Source organism: Oryctolagus cuniculus, chromosome 1, assembly GCF_964237555.1.
Source record: "Oryctolagus cuniculus chromosome 1, mOryCun1.1, whole genome shotgun sequence".
NCBI lineage: Eukaryota > Metazoa > Chordata > Mammalia > Lagomorpha > Leporidae > Oryctolagus > Oryctolagus cuniculus.
In genome coordinates this window covers 197291274-197313773 of record NC_091432.1, presented here as the reverse complement: position 1 = coordinate 197313773, position 22500 = coordinate 197291274, and the positions used below count along the sequence as shown (strand labels likewise).

General features: G+C 41.8%; 1 protein-coding gene across 3 annotated transcripts in view; it reads left to right on the top strand.

The window, feature by feature from the left end:
• KIF24 (kinesin family member 24) overlaps positions 1 to 22500 on the top strand; it is an 89906-nt gene that overhangs the window by 35660 nt on the left and 31746 nt on the right. For all 3 annotated transcript variants that reach the window (XM_008274282.4, XM_002708025.5, XM_051856828.2), the window contains 3 exons: positions 5219 to 5316; positions 11238 to 11453; positions 17532 to 17619. In XM_008274282.4, the coding sequence (XP_008272504.2) occupies positions 5219 to 5316; positions 11238 to 11453; positions 17532 to 17619 (402 nt within the window). The remainder of the gene's footprint in view (positions 1 to 5218; positions 5317 to 11237; positions 11454 to 17531; positions 17620 to 22500) is intronic.

Genomic DNA, 22500 nt, shown 5'->3' with positions numbered 1-22500 from the left:
CTGTGCTGAGTACACATCTTGAGTTTAATGATGGATAGTATATTTTTGTGCAACGAGCTCCAGATTGCCAGCCAATTGCTTATTTTAATTCCCAGCTGTCTTGCCTTAGACTTAACTGGTAGAAATTGGGCTCTGATAAGGTAATTATGTACAAGGTAGATTACAACAGGTAAATATAATTAAGGAATATGATTCCATATCTTAACATAAGAGTTTAAATAAAACAGCTCAAACACATAATGTTCATTAACTGCTAGAGTGATCATGAAGAATCCAGTGCAAGGAACTTAAAACTTATCCAAGCTGGTAAGTATACTTGCAATAACTCTTCAGCCTCATAAGGAAGCAGAAAATTCCACAGTTCATAATTTAGGTACTCCAAAATTGTGAATAATCTAAGAGGATAGTTAACCCACCTGATGTTAAGATTCAGGAGTTTCTCTTAACTCAGAATCTGCCTCCCTCAACATTGAAACTATATTCTCTCCCGGATTCACCACCTCATTCTCTTGCCTGCAAATGCAATGACTGATGGGAAAAAAATGGTGAGTAATATGGTAGCCTAGCAATTCACCTTAGTCAGCTGAAATCTTACTCTACTGGAATAAATCTTTTAAGACTGAAGTCAAGTTTTTAAACACTTTCCCCCTCTTTCAAACTCACATTGTTCTTTTTTTCTTTGGTTACCAAAATTCTGTTTCACAGTGACATTCCAGGTAATCCACTGAATCTTTCTATGGGTATTAAATTACTAGACCACTGTAAAACCAACCCAGTCACTTTAACAGCTTTATTGATTGCTGATCAATGCATACTCTATTAGGTCTCAGTGGGAGGTATTTATTTTGAAGATGGTCTAAATGACCAATTAGTTGTAATGCTATCTAGTTCCATGGCTACTTATAGCCATAGGATTAGCTATATCCAATCACTGGCTATCTAAGACTTCTTAATGATGCTTCTGTCACAGTAATTCCCTCAAGGAGACACCATCTTATCTTTTGTATTTTTCCATTATCTCCAAACACAATATCCTTACTACTTTGTCATTAACATTGATCAATATTTATTGACTACCCATAGTTTCCATGGCATTTTCTCTGCAGTTTGAACTTTGGACCTTTGCTCTCATAGGTCAAAGTCCTTACCTGTCAATGCTATAATAAAAAAAGTGGGAAGACTAATTTTCCCATTTTCCTTTCTCAAAGAGAAAGAATAAAAGAAAGGTTGGTAGTAAATGTGGTGCTAAACAAATATTGATTCTAGATTCTTTGGGTTTTATTTTTAAACTTATTCAAGAATTAAAACAATAGGTTTGTGTGTCTAATTAAATACCCTATCTTTTCAGATCTTTTTACTTAGTAGCATGTAATATGCTATCCTATTTAATCCTTAAATTTTATAATATTAGCATAAGTAAAAAATAAGAGAACAACTATTTCATTTCAAGTTTAAAAAAATATATGTAAAGAAAAAAGACTGTGTTGAGATATACTGAAAAATTAACAGTGATTATCTCTGGGTAGAAAGGTTTACAGGTGGGGCTGGCATTGTGCAGCAGGTTAAGCCACCACCTGCAATGCTGGAATCCCATATGACCACCAATTCAAGTCCTGGCTGCTGTACTTCCAATCCAGCTCCCTGCTAATGTGCCTGCGAAAGCAACAGAAAATAGCCTAAGTATTTGGGCTCCTGCTACCCATATGGGGGACTCAGATGGAGTTCCTAGCTCCTGGCTTTGGCCTGGCCATTGCAGTCATTTGGGGAGTAAACCAGTAGATGGAAGCTTGTTCTTGGCTCACACTCTCTCTCTCCCCCTATAACTCTGCCTTCCAATAAACAAATTAATCTTTAAAAAAAGAAAAGGTTTATAGGTAATTTGGTTCTCTTCTCTATTTTAGCCTTCTGTATTTTTAATATTTTCTACAATCAACTGAGTTCTTAAAAGTAAAAACTTGGATGCTGACATGGCATGGTGGGTTAAGCCACTTCTTGCAATGCCAGCATCCCACATCAGAGCTCTGGTTTGAGTTCCATCTGCTCTGCTTCTGATGCAGCTCCCTACTAGTGTGCCTAGAAAGGCAGCGGACGATGGCCCAAGTACTTGGGCCCCTGCCACCCACATGGGAAACTCAAATAGAGATCCTGGCCCAGTGTCAGCCATTGTGGCCATTTGAAGAATGAACCAGCAGACAGAAGATCCCCTCTCTCTCTCTCTCTCACACACACACACACACACATTCTCATTCTCTCTATATATATATACCTTTCAAATAAAAAAAGCTAAAGACTTTTGAATAGGATAAATTCACTTATTTTAAAATTAAAAAGTACTAAAAAATTTATACACAAAAAGTAAAATCAAAAGATACAAAAGGATATATGGTAAAAAATGTACTTCTAATCCTATTTATTCCTTGAAAGCATATCTATTCCAAGTGTATTTTCCAGATATATTCTAGAAATACATATATAGTATTTTTATCATCTGAAACAAAACTTAATTTAAAAATAAGCTGTCAGAGTTTGACCATATCAAGATTAAAATGAAGTTCAAAGTAGGTGTTACTCTAGCTTCATTTCATGTAACCAAATGAAAGTGTATATGATGCAGAGGACATTATAAATTATATATATGTATTAACTACATCAGTCTTTTCATGTTTACACATCTCAGGGAAGATGTTTACAGAAGCACTAGAAAAACCAATATCTAAATCCTGTTGGAAGGAAAGATACTAATTCCTTTAATCAGTAAATGCTTAAGTTATTTATGAGCATTTATAGGAGAGAGAGAAGTGCCATATACTCCCTTTTGGTTGTTGTTAAAAAGATTTATTTATTTATTTATTTATTTGAAAGGCAGAGTTACAGAGAGGCAGAGAGAGGGGTCTTCCATCTGTTGTCGCGCCCCAAATGGCCGCAACGGCCAGAGCTGGACTAATCTGAAGCCAGGAGCCAAGAGCTTCCTCCATGTCTCCCAGGTTGGTGCTGAGGCCCAAGGACTTGGGCCATCTTCTACTGCTTTCCCAGGCCATAGCAGAGAGCTGGATTGGAAGTGGTGTAGCCAGGACTCAAACCGGTGCCCATATGGGATGCTGGCTTTACCCACTACACCACAGCACCTGCTCCAAAGTATATACTCCTTGAAGTAATAATAAGGAATAAAACCAAAATTCATTCTGACATTTACTTCTGTTTTTTATTTTCTTGAGAAATGTTAAATATATGTATGCCTACAGAAATCTGTAGACAACTTTTTTGCTTTTGATCTCATGTTTAACTATAAAAACCTATGGTGATATTTGAGCAATAAATTTACTTTCTTGCTTAGAAACCAGATGTGGTTCTACATAAATCATGTTTATTAAAGCCAGACTTAACAAAGATATTTAACTCTTTCTTATTGACCTTTTTTAAGCTTAATCAAAAGTATAATGAACTCTCATTTACCATCACCCAGTTTCAACAATTATTAACATTTTAGTTAATAAATGTTCTTAAAATCTTACATTTTTCAAAGTACTTAAAGTTCACAGATCAGTATCATTGTGCATAGATTATTATTTTTTCATTTGGCTAAGTTTGACTGTTTCTAACTGATAAACTTGGCTTTGCGGTTCCAGTTCCTTCTCAGATGACATATGAAATTTACATTCTACTGTAATGTAATGGTACACAAGGCAGAACTGAACTTAGGGTACAGTGACCTGCAATAAATTTGCCCAGCTCCAGTTTTCTGAATCTGTCCATGCAATTCAGTTAAGAATTCTTTCTTTCTTTTCATTTACTCATTTTCATTTATTTGAAAAGCAGATATACAGAGAAGAAGATGGAGAGACACAGAGTTGCCATCCACTGATTCACTCTCCAAAATCAAGAAAGGTGGCAGAAGATAATCTTACCTCTCATTCATTGTGTTTGGGCTGTCATCATGCCACAGTGAAGCTTGAAATTATTAGGATTTCTTAATCAGATATAGTTGGGCTGCCAACATAATAAGCCTCTAAATTATTCAAATAATGATGGCTGCTGAATTAATGCTTTCCAGACCAATCTAATTGAGTCTCCTATCTCCTTTTTTCCATGATTTTCCATTTGGAAGTCATCTTCAACCCCTTTCTCTCTCTAGTTCCCCACATTCAAACAGTTGCTAAATTCCTCATGTGTCTACCTCCTTTTTATTTCCATTGTATTCATGCAATTTAGACTTCTCTTACCTCACTAGTATATTGCTTGAGTCCTTTTTTCCAATTCTTTCAGTGTGAAGTTAGATTAGTCTTGAAGTAAAATGGTTCAGATTATCCTTCCCCTTATAAAGCCTTTGACCGTTTCCCTGCTGTTTACTTAGTTAAATAATGAGCATTCTACCCTCTCCCTTAAGGCTGGTGGCCAAAATCTCTGTGACATACTCCTAACTCATTATTCTAACCTTCTACCTCATTTTTCCACTTTCCAACATCCACATTGAATTCTTGCTTTCCCTAAATGTTAACCAGTCAACTTCTTGTACTTTTTGTTGGTGGTTCCCCTATGCTGGAATGACTTCCCTCTCTCTGTCTCCATGCCTGTTCCTCTTCTTCTTCCTGGCCTTTCTCTGTATGGTCTTTTTCTCAGTGTCTTTGCCAATCTGAAGGAATATGTTTTCCCTTTAAATTCCACACATACTTTACTGCTTTATCTTTTTTGCCTTTAGTCATTTGTATGCTTATGTAGATTAACATCTTCAAGAGGTGGGTTAGGATAATGGTAGAGTAATATCTGTATCTTGGGCTCTCAATGCTTATTGATATAAATGTTCTAACAGTTGAGCAATAAAGGTTCATAGAATTAAAACTTAAGCTATGTAACTTACATAGAATGGAAATCTTCCCCTAAAATTCCAAATATGCTGGCATGAGCTGGGCTACAAGGATAAGCCCCGTAGAATTTAGTTCCTCTCCTGGACCTAAAGGGGACCAGCTCAATCTAGTACTCATCAATTTACTTCCCTTAGGAATTAACAAATGTTATGTTTTTACATTCTAAGACATGTCCATAGACAATTCAAAAGAAAATCCTGTCACTTAGCAGTTATCAAATACTTATTTATCTTGAATTTTTTAATGGCTAGTTACTATTAAAAATATATTTAAGCTTTTATTGTATGTTAACTAGAATAGTGGTGAAGAAAATCCATAACATGTCTCTTTCTATACAATTCAAACTTGTTTTTCAGCATGTTTTTTATTTTGATGAAGTCTTTGGTGAGGCGTGTACCAATCGGGATGTATACATGAAGACTACTCACCCACTCATTCAGCATATTTTCAATGGGTACGATAATAATTGTGTGCTTCTCTTTTGATTTTCTACATTTCATAAATAATATCCCTTTATAAATATCACTTTTGCTTTACAGTTTTGAAGTAAATAAGAATTTATGTTTTGATCTAATTTAAATTAGATTTCTGGAAAACTGCAGTGTCTCTACTTAGAAGATTTACTAAGTATTCAGAAATTTGCAGCAAAATTTTCTTCTACACTAATGATATTATTCCTGAGAATTTTGTATTCTGGCTGTAACTCAGTAATTTATTCATTGCAATAGGATACATAAATGAATATTACTTATCACATTTCCAAAGAAATCTTTTTATTTAAAATTATTCTTTACACTTGACATTAAACGGGACAGAAAAGTAAATTGGGGCCTCTATTGTATTTAAAATGTACACATATTCGAGGGCCGGCGCCGCGGCTCACAAGGCTAATCCTCCGCCTTGCGGCGCCGGCACACTGGGTTCTAGTCCCGGTCGGGGCGCCGGATCCTGTCCCGGTTGCTCCTCTTCCAGGCCAGCTCTCTGCTGTGGCCCGGGAGTGCAGTGGAGGATGGCCCAGGTGCTTGGGTCCTGCACCCCTTGGGAGACCAGGAAAAGCACCTGGCTCCTGGCTCCTGCCATCGGATCAGCGCAGTGCGCCGGCCGCGGCGGCCATTGGAGGGTGAACCAACGGCAAAGGAAGACCTTTCTCTCTGTCTCTCTCTCTCTCACTGTCCACTCTGCCTGTCAAAAAAAAAAATAAAAAAAAAGTACACATATTCGAATAGAAAATGTCAGCCTATTAAAGTCATTGATTCCGTAGAATTTTTACTTTTTTTTTTAATCCTTAGAAAAAAGTTTTATTTTGTTTTGTTTTATTTAATTGAAAGGCAGAGTGACAGAGAGAGAAATCTTTCATCTACTGGTTCACTCACCAAATGGTTACAATGGCCAGTGCTGGGCCAGGTTGAAGCCAGAAGCCAGGATCCAGGAACTCCATCTGGGTCACCCATGTAGGTACAGGGGCCCCAAGATTTGAGCCATCCTCTGTTGTTTTCCCAGGTGCATTAGCAGGACGCTGGATCGCAAGTGGAGCAGCTGGGACTTGAACTGGCACTCATGTGGGATGCTGGCATTGTAGTAGCTGAACCCAGTGCACCATAATACCAGCCCCTTGATTTTTTTCTTTAAAGGTTTATTCTATTTATTTGAAAGAGTGAGGGAGAGACAGAGAGAACTTCCATACACTAGTTCTCCCCAAATGGCCTCAACAGCCAAAGCTGGGCCAGGCTGGAACCAGGAACTCCATCCAGGTATCCATGTGGGTGGTAGGTCATCTGCTGCTGCTGCTTTCCCACGTGCATTATCAGGGAGCTGGATCAGAAGTGAAAGAGCCGGAACTTGAACCGGTGCTCTGATATGCAGATGTCACAGGTAGGGGCTTAACCCAACACACAACAACCAACCCTGAATTTTGACTTTTTTTTTTTTAAACTTTTTAAAAAACTGGTGTAATTTTTATATACAATAAAATAAACATACATATTTAGGTTTCTTGAGTTTTAGTATTTGTATGTATGCAGGTAATTAGTACCTGAACAAGGTACAGAACATTTCCATTATCTTAGAAAGCTCTCTAGTGTCCCTTTTTAGTTAACCCTCACCTTCACCTCCAGGTTTATATAACTACTGACCTGCCTGCTATCACTATAGATCAGTCATGCCTGTTTGAGAATGTCACAGACTGTAATAATCATTACTGTGCATGTTCTTTTATGACTAATTTCTTTTACTTAGCATATTTTTATGTTAGTGCATGTTGTTACACATATCCATAATTTTTATGGCTGAATAAGATTCCCTTCAGTGAATAAAACACAGTTTGTTTATTCATTTAACCATTGACAGACATTTGGACTATTTTCACTGTTATAAATAAAGCTGTATTAACATTCTTTTTTTATTTTTTGACAGGCAGAGTGGACAGTGAGAGAGAGAGACAGAGAGAAAGGTCTTCCTTTGCCGTTGGTTCACCCTCCAATGGCCGCCGCGGCCGGCGTGCTGCGGCCGGCGCACCGCGCTGATCCGATGGCAGGAGCCAGGAGCCAGGTCCTTTTCCTGGTCTCCCAAGGGGTGCAGGGCCAAAGCACCTGGGCCATCCTCCACTGCACTCCCTGGCCACAGCAGAGAGCTGGCCTGGAAGAGGGGCAACCGGGACAGAATCTGGCACCCCGACCGGGACTAGAACCCAGTGTGCCGGCGCCGCTAGGCGGAGGATTAGCCTAGTGAGCCACGGCGCCGGCCTGTATTAACATTCTTATACTACTCTTTATGCCATGTATTTTCTTCTTTTTAAGATTTATTTATTTATTTATTTGAAAGAGTTACAGAGAGAGGGAGAGACAGAGATCTTCCATCTGCCGGTTCACTTCCCAAATGGCCACAATGGCTGGGGCTGGGCTAGCTGAAACCAGGGGCCTAGAAGTCCTCCTAGATCTCCCACATGGGTGCAGGGTCCCAAGCATTTGGACCATCTTCTGCTACTTTCACAGGCCATTAGCAGAGAGTTGGTTCAAAAGTGGAGAGCTGGGACTGCCAGCATCACAGGCGGCAGTTAACCTGCTGCACCACAAAACCAGCCCTGTGGATATATTTTCATTTACATTATTTAAAAGCCAAAAGAGGAATTGTCAGGTCATAGGTTAGGTGTATATTTATAAGAAAGTTTCAAATAATTTCCCAAAGGGTTGTACCATTTTATATTCCTAACAGAAATATATGAGAGTTTCAGTTCTGCAACCTCACTCACATCTGATATTTTCAGCCTTTTTTGTTTTAATCTGATTGTATAGCACCATTGTATTAATTTGAATTTCCATAATGCCTGATGTTACTAAGCATCTTTTCATATGCATATTAGCCATTCAGATAGCTTCATTTGCTCCATTTTTGTTGTCTTTTTATTGTTTTGTGAAAGTTATATAACCTTGAAAATTTTTATTTTATTTTCATTTTGTTTGAAAGGCAGAGATCTTTGACCTGCTAGTTCACTCCCTAAATGCTCCAGAGCTGGAGCCAGGAGTCCAGAATTCAATGTGGGTTTCCCACATGGGGTGGGGCAGGGACTCTTAAGTCATCACCTGTTGCCTTCCGGGGTATGCATTGTCAGGAAACTGGATGGGAAGTGAAGGAGTGAGGACTTAACACCGAGGACTCTGATAGGGAGTGCAGGAGTCTCAGGCCGACTCTCAACCACTGTATCAAATGTTTTCCCCAAGTTACATAAATTTTAAAACACTTTTTATGAGGAAACTAATAAAGCAAAATATCTTTCAGGTTTAATTTCTTTTTTTTTTTTTGTAAAGATTTATTTATTTTTTTTATTTGAAAGGCAGAGTTACAGAGAAAGGAGGAAAGACAGAGATCTTCCATCTGCTGGTTCACTTGCCAAATGGCTGCAGTGCCCAGGGCTGGGCCATTCCAAAGCCAGGAGCCAGGAGCTGCTTCTGGGTCTCCCACATAGGTGCAGGGGCCCAAGGACTTGTGCCTTCTTCCTCTACTTTCCCAGGTGGATTAGCAGGGAGCTGGATTGGAAATGGAGCATCCAGGACTAGAACTGAAGCCCATATGGGATGCCAGCATCGCAAGTGGAAGCTTAACCTGTATTATGCCACAACACTGATCCCTAGGTTTAATTTCTTATGCACCAAATCTAGGGGATGCTTTTTGAGAGAACAAGTTTCTAAAACAAGTTCAAATTTTAATATTAAGACTTTGGTAATAACAAATCAGAATTGCAAGTTAAGTATATCCATTCTGTAAGATTTTCATGCTTGTATTTATTACTTTTTTAAAAATAGTTAATTTGTAAAGGTAAGATCGATATTATTCTTTACTCTTTTTCTTTACTCTCACTCTACTGGATCTCCTTTAGTTTGTTCAAATTTTCCTCTAAACGTTTTTTTAACTATGCCTCTGCCACTGCATTTAAAGTACCCATACTGCTGGGAACCAGGGTTCAAAATACAGAGAGTCAGGTCTTCAAGCAGCTTAAATCTGATTAGCTCTCATTTCTTCATTCTCACACTTCCATGGTTCCTTTGCTGTTATCATTTTACTCTATTTTCTGACTTCAAGTACCTTTCTGTTCATTTCTCTGTCCACATACAGCCTCTTTCTACCACTGTCCATGCATAGACTTTTCTTCTTGGTGCAAGCAACTACTTTTATCACTAACTCATGTGACTCCTGATCAAGAGTCTGCAGTAGCTACTTAAACCTAACATTCATTTTCTACTTAGCACTGCATAGTTGGGACTCAACTTCTCCTAAACCATTCTGTGATTGGTAGGTTGTTCTCGCAAATACCTTCTCCAGCTCTCATTCTGCAATTTTTCATACACACATGAGATAGATCCACAGCTGTAACCAAATGCAAGAATAGATTTTGAGAATCACAGGAGATCAGGGCTGGAATGGATCTTAGAAACCAAGTAATCCATTAATTTGCTGATCAGAGTGAAAAGTGAGACCCAGAGAAAAGTAGTGTGACTGGCCTAAAATCAAATAATTAATAGCAGGACAGAGACCAGAATCCGGATTTTTTTTCCCTCAAGATCTGGTGTGCCTGCCACCACCTCTGTGGCTGTGGCCTCTTCTCAAACTATTCCTATCTCACAATGGAGGCTGTCTACTTTCTACTTTTGCCTTCAAAGACCAACCTAGTTCCTTAGTCTTTTGAAATCTTTGTTGAATATATTAGTGATTTTACCTTTGTCAAAACTGGATTAATTTTTGTATGAATAGTCACTACCATCCTGTTTATTGAATGATCTTCTATTATTTATTTTAATTCTCTATTACTTCTTTCACCAAACTTACCTTTCCAGAGTAAGACAAAATATTTTTTAGGATCCCTTAAAGCACTTAACATGGTTTAGGAATTCAGTAAATCCTTGTTGGCCAAGCTGTTTCTTAAAAATCCTTGCTTTAAAAAAAAAACCTGGAGCTGGCTCCATGGCGCAGTAGGTTGATCCTCTGCCTGCAGTGCCAGCACCAGTTCTAGATTCAGATGTTCCTCTTCTAATCCAGCTCTCTGCTATGGCCTGGGAGAGCAGTGGAAGATGGCCCAGGTCCTTGGGCCCCTGCACCCATGTCGGGGACCCAAAGGAAGCTCCTGGCTTTAGATTGGCACAGCTCTGGCCATTGTGGCCGTTTGGGGAGTGGGAATGAACCAACGGAAGGAAGGCCTTTCTCTCTGTCTCTCCCTCTCACTGTCTGTAACTCTACCTGTCAAATAAATAAATAAAAAATCTTTAAAAAATCCTTGTTTACAGGGCATGCATTTGGTACAGTAAAGACTTCACTTAGGACATCTACATCCCATATCGGAATGCCTGGGATGAGTCCCCTCTCTGCTGTTGATCCAGGTTCCTACTAATGTGTGTGCTTGGAGGCAGCAGATGATGGCTCCCATGTGACACCCACATTGGAGACCCAGATGGAATTATGGGCTGTTGACTTTGGCCTGACACAGCCCTAGCTTTTGTAGGCATTTGAGGAATGAATTAGCAGATACAAGATCTCTATCTGTCTCTCCTTCTCCGTCACTTAAACTTTCAAAGAAATAAAAATAAAAATTAAAAAAAAAAAAACAAAACAGTTCTTGCTTCTTTATCTTCCAGGGTTGTCTTATGTAGTCTCATCAGTTCTGCAAAAAAATTCTTCATGGAAAACTCACACACTGCTTTGAGAATGTTTTTTCCTTTTCCTATCTTTTTTATAATTAAAGACCTCCTTCTCCTTAAAGGATCATATGTTTATAGTTGCGTTTTGTCAAAGATTCTGTGTTTCTATCTGACTTTCTTTATTAAAAATTTGTGTATAGATTACTACCTCCTTATTATGCATAAATGGTATAAATTATTCTTTCCCCAGAGGCAACGCCACTTGCTTTGCATATGGACAGACAGGTGCTGGAAAGACCTACACCATGATAGGAACTCATCAGAATCCAGGACTTTATGCTCTGGCTGCCAAAGATATCTTCAGGCAACTAGAAGTGTCTCAGCCAAGAAGGCACCTCTTTGTGTGGATCAGTTTCTATGAAATCTACTGTGGACAACTTTATGATCTCCTAAATAGGAGAAAAAGGTACTGGATTTGAGTAGGAAGCTGTAAATCTGTTCATTGTTGTTTAAAGTCAGAGTCTAATAAGAGACTTTGGTACATTGGTTTCTTTTTGTGAATGAAAGTCTCCTGCATTAGATATTTTTAAATTCAGCTAATTAAGTTTTTTTTTAAAGATTTATTTTTATTTATTTGAAAGAGAGAAGTAGAGACAGAGAGAGAGAGAGGTCTTCCATCTGCTGGTTCACTCCCCAGATGGCTACAATGGCCAGAGCTAGACCAGGAGCTTTTTCCAGGTTTCCCACGTGAGTGCATGAGCCCAAACACTTGGGCCATCCTAAGCTGCTTTCCCAGGCGAATTAACAAAAAGCTGGATCAGAAGTAGAGCAGCCAGGACATGACCTGGTGCCCATATGGGATGCCAGCACCACCTACTGGGGCTTTAACCCACTGTGCCACAGTGCTGGCCCCGCTAATTAAGTTTTTAAAGTTTTCCATTTTATTTGAAAGGTAAAGAGAGACAGAATTCTTTCACCTGTTCCATTCCCCACAATGCCTGTAGCCAGGGTGAAACAGGCCAGTGACAAGAGCTTAGAACTCAATCCAGGTTTCTCATGTAGCTGGTAGGGACCCAGGTACTTGAACCATCACCTGCTGTCTTCCAAGGAGCACATCATCAGGAAACTGGATTGGAAGCAGAAGCAGGACCTGAACCCTGGTACTCAACATAGAATGCAGGATCGAAAATGCTGTGTCAAATGCTTGCCCCTGAAATTTTTTTTTTTTTTAATTTTTAAATTCAGCTAGAAAATTGTAAACTGGTCTCCTAATGTTTTTAAATGATCTATATCCTCATTCTTTTAATGATAATACTGGTTCACTCCCCAAATGGCCACAATGGGCAAAGCAGGGCTGGTCCAAGGCCAGGAGCCAGGAACTTCGTTCAGGTTTCTCACGTGGGCCATCTGCTGCTGCTTTCCCAGGTGCGTTAGCAGGGAACTGGACTGGAACTGGAGCAGCTGAGACTCAAACTGTCACCCATATGAGGTGCTGGCACTGCAGATGGCAGCTTTACTGGCTATGCCACAATGCCAGCACTCCCTTCCTATTCTTTTGACATGTTATTACACTGAGAAAACTATAAATAAGATTTCCTACTTACCCTTGTTTTTCTTTCCAATAATCCAAGGGTAAACTTAATTATAGTTTTCTAAAGTCAGTTAAAATCTTTTGTGTTCACATTAGACTTTTAACTCTTATTAGGCTTAAACTCTTGCCCTTACAACATAATAAAGAATTTTAGAAATATATTTAGTAACACTGCTTTTAAATCCCTACTATATTTTTCTGACATGAAGTTTTATTTAGGTTGGAACAGATGACTTAAACTGAGTAGGAGGCAACAGAATTATGAAGGGATCAACTGACTGGGAGAAAAGGGAGGCCAGAGAGAATAGGGGAATAAAAAGATAAGGGGTTGTCATAACAGCATGAACCAGATTGGAGAATGTGAGGAGGAGTGAGTTGAGGCTAGGCATGGTTGAAGGCTGGGAAAACCTAATCAACTTGAGACTAATGCCCCGTCCCCCATCCCCAGTTGCTGCTGCCTGCCCTCCTCCCTGTCAAAGATGTCCAAACCTCTGAGGAGCAGACCAAAAGCATGTATAAGTTCCATGTGCTCCAGACAAGCAGTGGAATGGGGGAAGGGTGAACAGCTTCAGTTCAATAGGAACACCATGTAGGGCAGGCCCAGATGTGTATGGGCACTAGGGTATTAACTGGAGAAGCCAGTGGGTAGCTTTAGGTATACCATTGTTCTGTGCACTGTTCCAACAAAAAAGGGGGCTTTTGAGTATGTCACAACTGAGAGAAAGTACAGGTGTTCAGGATTTGGTCCTAAACAACAGCAGCCAAATAAAAGGATGCTGTTTTGGGGGTGCTCTGGGAATTGTTACCTTTTTTACTCTGTCGATTTTGAAGCCTCAAGTTAATTCAATCATGGCTTCTCTTCTAAGCACCAACACCCTTATTAGGAGCCCTTTCCAGTCAGAATACCCAGTTCCATTAAAGAACACTTGGCATGAGAATAAAGTCCACTGTTGTGCTCTCCTGGGGTGGGGTGGAGGAGAGTTGTTTGTGTGAAGGGGCAGTTAGGATGTCTAGCTGTCTTTTCACACATTTTAAAGATTTGTTTATTTATTTGAAAGACAAAGAGAGATCTTCCATCTGCTGGTTCACTTCCCAGGCCAGAGGCCAGGCCAAAACTGGGAATTTCATCTAAGTCTCCCACATTGGTAGCAGGGGACCAAGTACTTGGGCCATTTTCTGCTATCTTCTCACATGCAATACCAGGGAGCTGGGTTGGAAGCTAAGCATCTGAGACTTGAACTGGCATTCCGATATGGAATAACGGTGTCACAGGCAGCAGCTTAACCCCCTGCGCCACAGTTCCAGCCCCATCTAGCTATTTCTGAATGCAGTTTTTCATAGTCTGTTTTATGTTGCTGTAACAAAATACCTGAGACAAGGTACTTTATAAAGAAAAGAAATTTATTTGGCTCACAGGGCTCAAAAGTATGGTACCAGTATCTACTTCGCTCTGGTGAGGGTCTCGTGGCTGATGGTATCACAATGGTGGGAGCACATGGCAAGATGGGGAACAGGAGCAGGGAGGGGCTAAGCTTACTTTTTTTTATAACAACATGCTCTTAGAGGAACTAATTCGTTCTTATAAGACACAGCCCACCCTATGAGACCAGCATTAATCTATTCATGAAAGAGGGCCCCATGACCTAATTACCTTCCACTCAACTCCACCTGAAAGGTTCTACCACCAAAACACTGCCACGCTGAGGACTAAGCTCTCAGGGATACAATCAAAACATATGCGGGGTAGGCACTGTGGTGTAGTGGGTAAAGCCACCACCTGCAGTGCCAGCATCCCATATGGGTGCTGGTTCGAGACCCAGCTGCTCCACTTCCGATCCAGCTCTCTGCTATGGCTTGGGAAAGCAGTAGAAGATGACCCAAGTGCTTGGGCCCCTGTACCCGTATGGGAGTTCTGGAGGAGGCTCCTGGCTCCTGGCTTTGGATTGGCACAGCTCCGGCCATTGCAGCCAATTGGGGAGTGAACCAGAGGATGGAAGACTCTCTCTCTCTCTCTGTCTCTGTCTCTGTCTCTGTCTCTCTTCTCTGTAACTCTGCCTTTCAAATAAATAAATAAATATTTAAAACTATCTAAACCATAGCACAATGTTTTAAGAAATTACCTAGGCCGGCGCCGTGGCTCAATAGGCTAATCCTCTACCTTGCGGCGCCGGCACACCGGGTTCTAGTCCCGGTCGGGGCGCCGGATTCTGTCCCGGTTGCCCCTCTTCCAGGCCAGCCCTCTGCTATGGCCAGGGAGTGCAGTGGAGGGTGGCCCAGGTGCTTGGGCCCTGCACCCCATGGGAGACCAGGAAAAGCACCTGGATCCTGGCTCCTGCCATCGGATCAGCGCGGTGCGCCGGCTGCAGCGGCGGCCATTGGAGGGTGAACCAACGGCAAAAGGAAGACCTTTCTCTCTGTCTCTCTCTCTCACTGTCCACTCTGCCTGTCAAAAAAAAAAAAAAAAAAAAAAAGAAATTACCTAGATTATTACCCTTGGCATTCTTAATTGTCATCAGGGAGATGGGAATATACTAACTCTTGGATTTGAAGATTCTCTGAAATTCACTGTGGAAAGTTCACACTTAACTCTGCAAGTGTCTTGAGCTGTGGGGTTTTTAAAATATTTCTGGTGAATTAGAAAATATGATCTCTTTGTTTTCTATTCTTGAGACTTCTGTAATGTTCTCATCCACTGATAGGATATTTTTTTGTTTATGTGGTTATGCTTTATCCTATTGTTTTCTTAATAAGATATATTTTCTGTAGTGATAACTGGATTTTGATAAGGGTAGACAGAAGTATATGGGCTCAATCTGCCTCTTAAACTGGAAAACAATCTTAAATATCTTAAAAATAATTCCTAAATATAGAAAATAAAGTGTTTTTATATCCCTGTTTTTTTTTTTTTTTAAGGTTTATTTTATTATTTGAGAGGCAGCGTTACAGAGAGGCAGAGAGAGAAAGAGAGGTCTTCCATCCACTGGTTCATTCCCTAAATGGCCACAACAGCTGGAGCTGGGCTGATCTGGAGCCAGGAGCTTCTTCTGGTTCTCCCGTGCGGGTACAGGAGCCCAAGGACTCAGGCCATCTGCTGCTGCTTTTCAAGGCCATAGCAGAGAGCCATATCAGAAGTGGAGCAGCCACAAGACTTGAACTGGCACCCATATGGGATGCCAGCACTTCAGGCAGTGGCTTTACCCACTACGCCACAGTGCTAGACCCCTTTATACCTTTATATGAAAAGTGATAGAAATACAATTCTTGCTTACAGGATTTTAAAATCTAGCAGTATCTTTTGGGCTGCCCATTGGGTGCCTTTCTAGGGGTGATCTCAGAGCATAGGGCCTGGGAAGTATATTTAGGAGTGACCTGAGGACTCTGAAAGCTAGATTCTTCTTTTATTCCAGAAGCCTGTTTCAATATAATTGTTTTCTGAAAGATTGTAGACTAGAAAAGCTGTTTTCCTCCCTTCTGTCTGTAAAAATTAGGAAAGTTGTGGTGACACATAGCCTGAGGGGGAAAAATTTAGGAAATAATTTGTGTTTGGCAATGAAGTGGAGTTCCATTCCTAACCTTAATCAGTATCTTAATAGGGGAGAAGTACTTTTAGATAGTGTGATAGATTCAATACATGCCTCCAAGTTGATCTAGCTTAATGATGATAGTAGACCATAACTGTTCATTACCATACATGCAGGCCTGAGGCACCCAGACGGAGTTCCATCTCTTCCTTGTTATATTAGAAGATGTATCAAGACTCCTTATGCTGCAAATAAAAGAAGACTCTGTTATTACTGTCTTACCATTTAGGGAAATCATTGGCTCAAATAACTGGAAAGACCAAAGGACAGTTCATCTTTAGGGTTGATTTTTTCCAACAGTTCAAGGATGTTTTTCATTCCTTTATCCCCCCAATATTTATTTATTTATTTGAAAGCCAGAGTTGGAGGGAGGGAGGGAGGGATGACACAAAGATCTTCCATGCTGTGGATTGAAAGTGGAGCAGACAGGACTCAAACCCAAGCACATATGGGATACCAGTGTTGCAGGTGGCAGCTTAATCTGCTGTACCACAGCACCAGCCACAATAGCTCAGTGATATTGTAAGGACCCAGTTTGTTTGCATCTCTCTGCTCTACCTTCTTTGGTGTTAACTGCATTCTCAAATTAGCTCTCTTTGTAGATACAAAATGGCTGCCACTGCTCTCAGGACTGCATTTTCACTTTCTGAGAGAGAAGGGAGGGCATCTCACCACCAAGCACTTAACAACCATAGACCAGGAATTTGTTTTAGTTGGTCCAGCATAGATCCCATATCCAAGCCTGAACCAATCACTATAGCCAGGAACATGCCATGCACTGATTGGCATAGGTTTTGGTTATGTGTTCATTTTTTTTTTTTAAGATTTATTTATTTACTTGAAAGTCAGTTACACAGAGAGAGAAGGAGAGGCAGAGACAGAGTGGTCTTCCACCTGCCGGTTCACTCCCCAGTTGGCTGCAATGGCTGGAGTTGTACCTATCAGGAGCCAGAAGCTTCTTCCGGGTCTCACACATGGGTGCAGGGACCTAAGGACTTGGACCATCTTCCACTGCTTTCCCAGGCCATAGCAAAGAGCTGGATCAGAAGTGGAGCAGCTGGGACTCAAACTGGCTCCCATATGGGATGCCAACACTGCAGATGGCGGCTTTACCCACTACGTCACTGTGCCGGCCCCTATGTGTTCATATTTTAAAAGTAGCCAAAGATGTTGATTTGTTTCAGCAATCAGACTATTCCCTGAAGCCTGCAGCTGAGGTCGAGAGGTGAGATTAGGGGAGGATGCATATCCTTCCTACCCAAAAGGCAAAAGGGCTACTAAATGGGGGAGTGGTAGAATGGTGACTGAGGAGGAGAGAACAAATGTCTTTTACAGCAGCAGAACCATACCAACCGTGCTTTTGCATCTGCAGGCTCTTCGCAAGAGAAGATAGCAAGCATGTGGTACAGATAGTGGGACTGCGAGAGCTTCAGGTGGATAGTGTGGAGCTCCTCTTAGAGGTAAGTAATTCTTTTTATAATAACCCACTGTAGCAGTCTAAGGACAAAGAAAGCATTCGTTTTGCCTCCAAGCAAGTATAATGGACTCACATTTAGGAAAAGGGCAATGACAAGCACACCGCCTTGCATTTGTAAAATATTGGTCCTCTTCTGAGAGGATACCTTGTTTCACTACAGGGTAGAGGGAAATAGGGAATGGGAGAATCCAGAGCAGTTATAAAGGCTGCTAATGTGGCCGACACTGCGGCTCACTAGGCTAATCCTCCACCTTGCGGCGCCGGCACACCAGGTTCTAGTCCCGCTCGGGGTGCCGAATTCTGTCCTGGTTGCTCCTCTTCCAGGCCAGCTCTCTGCTGTGGCCAGGGAGTGCAGTGGAGGATGGCCCAGGTGCTTGGGTCCTGCACCCCTTGGGAGACCAGGAAAAGTACCTGGCTCCTGCCACTGGATCAGCACGGTGCGCCGGCCACGGCGGCCATTGGAGGGTGAACCAACGGCAAAGGAAGACCTTTCTCTCTGTCTCTCTCTCACTGTCTACTCTGCCTGTCAAAAAAAAAAAAAAAAAAAAAAAAGGCTGCTAATGTGCTTTTCTGTGGCAGTGGACTCTGTGAAAAGCTGCTGGAGAAAAAGATTTAAAATAAAATGTCAAATAAGCATTTATTTTCACTTAGGTTCAAAATTTAAAAAGTATGATGAAAATACCCTTTCTGGGCCTGGCATTGTCTCTGTAGCTTATCAGGTTCAGCCTGCGACACCAGCATCCCATATGGGCAGCAGTTTGAGTCCTGGCTGTTCCACTTCTAGTACAGTTCCCTGCTAATACACCTGGGGAATCAGTGGAAGATGGCCCAAGTGCTTGGGCCCCTGCACCCATGTGGAAGATAAGGAAGAGGCTCCAGGCTCTTGGCTCCTGGCTTTAGCCTGGCCCAGCCCTGGCTGTTGCAGCTTTTTGGGGAGTGAACCAGTGGATAGAACATCTATCTCTCTCTCTCCCTCTCCCTCTCTCTCTGTAATTCTACCTTTCAAATAAATAAAATAGATTTTCTTTTTAAAAGATTTTGAGAGGTAAAGCTACAGACAGTGAGAGGGTGAGGAGATAGAGAAAGGTCTCCTATCCTCTGGTTCACTCCCCAGTCGGCTGGAGCTGGCTGATCTGGAGCCAGGAGCTTCTTCTGGGTCTCCCATGTGGTTGCAGAAGCCCAGCCTTGGGCCATCTTCTTCTGCTTTCCCAGGCCATAGCAGAGAGCTGGATCAGAAAAGGAGTAGCCGAGACTAGAACCGGCACCCATATGGGATGCTAGCACTGCAGAGGAATAACCTACTGTGCCATAGCGCTTGCCCCAAAATATAAGATTTATTTATTTATTTGAAAGGCAGAGTTACACAGAGAGGAGAGGCAGAGAGAGAGAGAAAAGTCTTCCATCCACTGGTTCACTCCCCAGTTGGCCGAACTGGCCAGAGCTGTGCTTATCTAAAGCCAGAAGCCACGAGGTTCCTCTGGGTCTCTCGTGTGGGTGCAGGAGCCCAAGGACCTGGGCCATCTTCCACTGCTTTCCCAGGCCATAGCAGAGAGCTGGATTGGAAGCAGAGCAGCTGGGACTTGAACCAGTGTCCATATGGGATGCCGGCACTGCAGGCAGCGGCTTTACCCATTATGCCACAGTGCCAGCCCCCCAAAATAGATCTTTTTAAAATGAGAAATACCCTTTCCATTCCCTTTTCATGAGGCAGCCAGTTTTCCTTACGATTTATTAAATCTTTATAAAAATAAATTTTAAAATTATTAAATTTGATTTACTCCCTAAATGACCCTAACAGCCAGGTCTGGACCAGGCCAAAGCCAAAGACAAGAACTCCATCTGGGTAACCCATGTGGGTAGCAGGGGCTCAAGTATTTGAGCAGTTTTCTGCTTTTTCAGTCACATTGCAGGGAACAGGATAGGAAGTTGAACAACCAGGACTCCAACTGGCATTCTGATATGGGATGCCAGTGGCACACACCCAAGCCCCCGAGGCAACTAATTTTATTATTTTTTGTGTGTGTATCTTTCCAAAAGAATTTTAAAATCTTCTTTTACTAAATTAGGTTATTATAATAAAAGCAGTACTTTTTCACTGTTATACCTAAACATTACAAAAATATACAAGAAGGGGCCAGCGCTGTGGCGCAGCGGGCTAACTCCCTGGCCTGAAGCACCAGCATCCCATATGGGCACCGGTTTGAGACCCAGCTGCTCCACTTCCAATCCAGCTCTCTGCTATGGCATGGGAAAGCAGTAGAAAATGGCCCAAGTCCTTGGGCTCCTGCACCCACGTTGGGGGAGACCCAGAAGTTCCTGGCTCCTGGCTTCGGATTGGTGCAGCTCTGGCCAGTGCGGCCAACTGGGGAGTGAACCAACGGATGGAAGACCTCCTCCCTCCCTCCCTCCCTTTTTTTTTTTTTTTTTTTTTTTTTTTTGACAGGCAGAGTTAGACAGTGAGAGAGAGAGACAGAGAGCGAGGTCTTCCTTCCGTTGGTTCACCCCACAAATGGCCGCTATGGCTGGCGTGCTGCGGCCAGTGCACTGCGCCAATCCGAAGCCAGGAGCCAGGTGCTTCCTCCTGGTCTCCCATGTGGGTGCAGGGCCCAAGGACTTGGGTCATCTTCCACTGCACTCCCAGGCCACAGCAGAGAGCTGGACTGGAAGAGGAGCAACCGAGACAGAATCCGGTGCCCCAACCAGGACTAGAACCTGGGGTGCCAGCGCTGCAGGCAGAGGATTAGCCAAGTGAGCTGCGGCGCCAGCCTGAAGTATTCACTTTTAACATAATGTTTAGATCCCTCCCCCAGTCTGGGCCTTTAATAACTTCTATAGAAGTATATTTCTGATGAACACTCCCTTAATGTAGTATTCCTCAACCTTGTCTTTATATTAGATCATTTGGAAGTTTTACCCTTACTGAAAAATTATTTAATCTGTTTTATCATTTTTAAAATGGCATTATACAGAAAAATGCATAAAACTAGAATGTGTACAGTATAAAGAACAAGCACTATCTATCCAGATCAAGAAATAGAACACAGCCGCACCCCACACGCCCCGCTGTGTAACTTGCTTTTGTACTGACTTTATGCTAGTCACTTTCTTGTTCTTTGTTAGTTTTACCACCTATTTATTCATCCCTAAACCATATAACTGTTGTATGAATAGAGCCACACTGTACATATTCTTTTGTGTCTTGCTTCTTTTGTTCAACATTATGCTTTTTTTTTGCTTTTTTTTTTTTTTTTTTTTTTAATTTTTGACAGGCAGAGTGGACAGTGAGAGAGAGAGAGAGACAGAGAGAAAGGTCTTCCTTTTGCCGTTGGTTCACCCTCCAATGGCCGCCGCGGCCGGCGCGCTGCGGCCGGTGCACCGCGCTGATCCGATGGCAGGAGCCAGGAGCCAGGTGCTTTTCCTGGTCTCCCATGGGGTGCAGGGCCCAAGCACCTGGGCCATCCTCCACTGCACTCCTGGGCCACAGCAGAGGGCTGGCCTGGAAGAGGGGCAGCCGGGACAGAATCCGGCGCCCCGACCGGGACTAGAACCCGGTGTGCCGGCGCCGCTAGGCGGAGGATTAGCCTAGTGAGCCGCGGCGCCGGCCCTCAACATTATGCTTTTGAGTTCCATTTATGTTTTTGCATATTGTTGTTATTCTGTTCATTTTTATTTGCTGCATTGGCGCATACTGCAATTTATCATTCTCTTATTAATGGACTGTTGGAATTTTATCCATTTGGGGGCTATTCTGAACAATGCAACTCTGAGTGTCCTTCTCTTATACATGTATTTCAGTACAGAGCACATGGGTTCTTATTGTGGTGAAGGACATGCATATCTTCAACTTCACTAAATGTCAGCTGTTTTCCAAAGTGATACACATTTCTTCTAGTAGTATATGGCTGATCCCATTGCTCTTTGTCTCACTAGAACTTTCTAATGAAGATTTTTGAAAATTTATATTTTATTATTATACTTCATTGTGGTTTTAATTTGCATTTCCCTGAATGAGTATGAAATTCATATCTTGTCTTATTTTTAACTTATCATTTGGATTTTCTCTTTTGGGAACTCCAGTTTGGGTCCTTTGCTTATTTGGGGGTTGTCTGTTTTTTCCTTACCAATTTGTGTATTCTGGATATGAGTCTTTTTCTTTTGTTTAAGATTTATTTATTTGAAAGGCAGAGTAACAGGAAGAAAGGGAGATAGAGAGAGAGAGAGAGATCTTCCATTTGTTGCTTCACTTCTCAAATGTCCTAAATGACTGGGGCTAGGCAGGCTGAAGCTAGGAGCCTGGAACTCCATCCTGGTCTTCCATGTGAATACAGGGGCCTAAGTACTCAGGCCATCTTCTGCTACTTTCCCAAGTGCATTAGCAGGGAGCTGGATCAAAAGTGGAGCAGCAAGGACTCAAGCTGGCGCCCATTTAAGATGCTGGCATTGCAAGTAGCAGCCTAATCTGCTCTGCCAAAGCACTTCCCCAGATAGGAGTCTTGTCAGTCATTTGTTTAATAAACATATTTTTCATTCTGTGGCCTATCTTCCCAGTTTTATCATTATGTCTTTAAATGCTTGAATCCTCATATTAGATCAGGATCTCTCGGGTGACACCCAGGCATGAATTTATTATTTTACATTTAAATACACTTCATGAACCATAAAATTCACTTTCTTAAAGAGTTATATTCAGTGCTTTTAATAGTATATTCATAAAATTGTGCAGCCATTGCTGTTAATTCCAGAAAATTTTTATCACCCCAAAATGAATACCTGTACCTATCATTAGTCACTCCCTGTTTTTCCTGCCCCAGTATGACCACTAATTTCTATTTTTATAGATTTGCTTGTTCTGGCCACATAAATG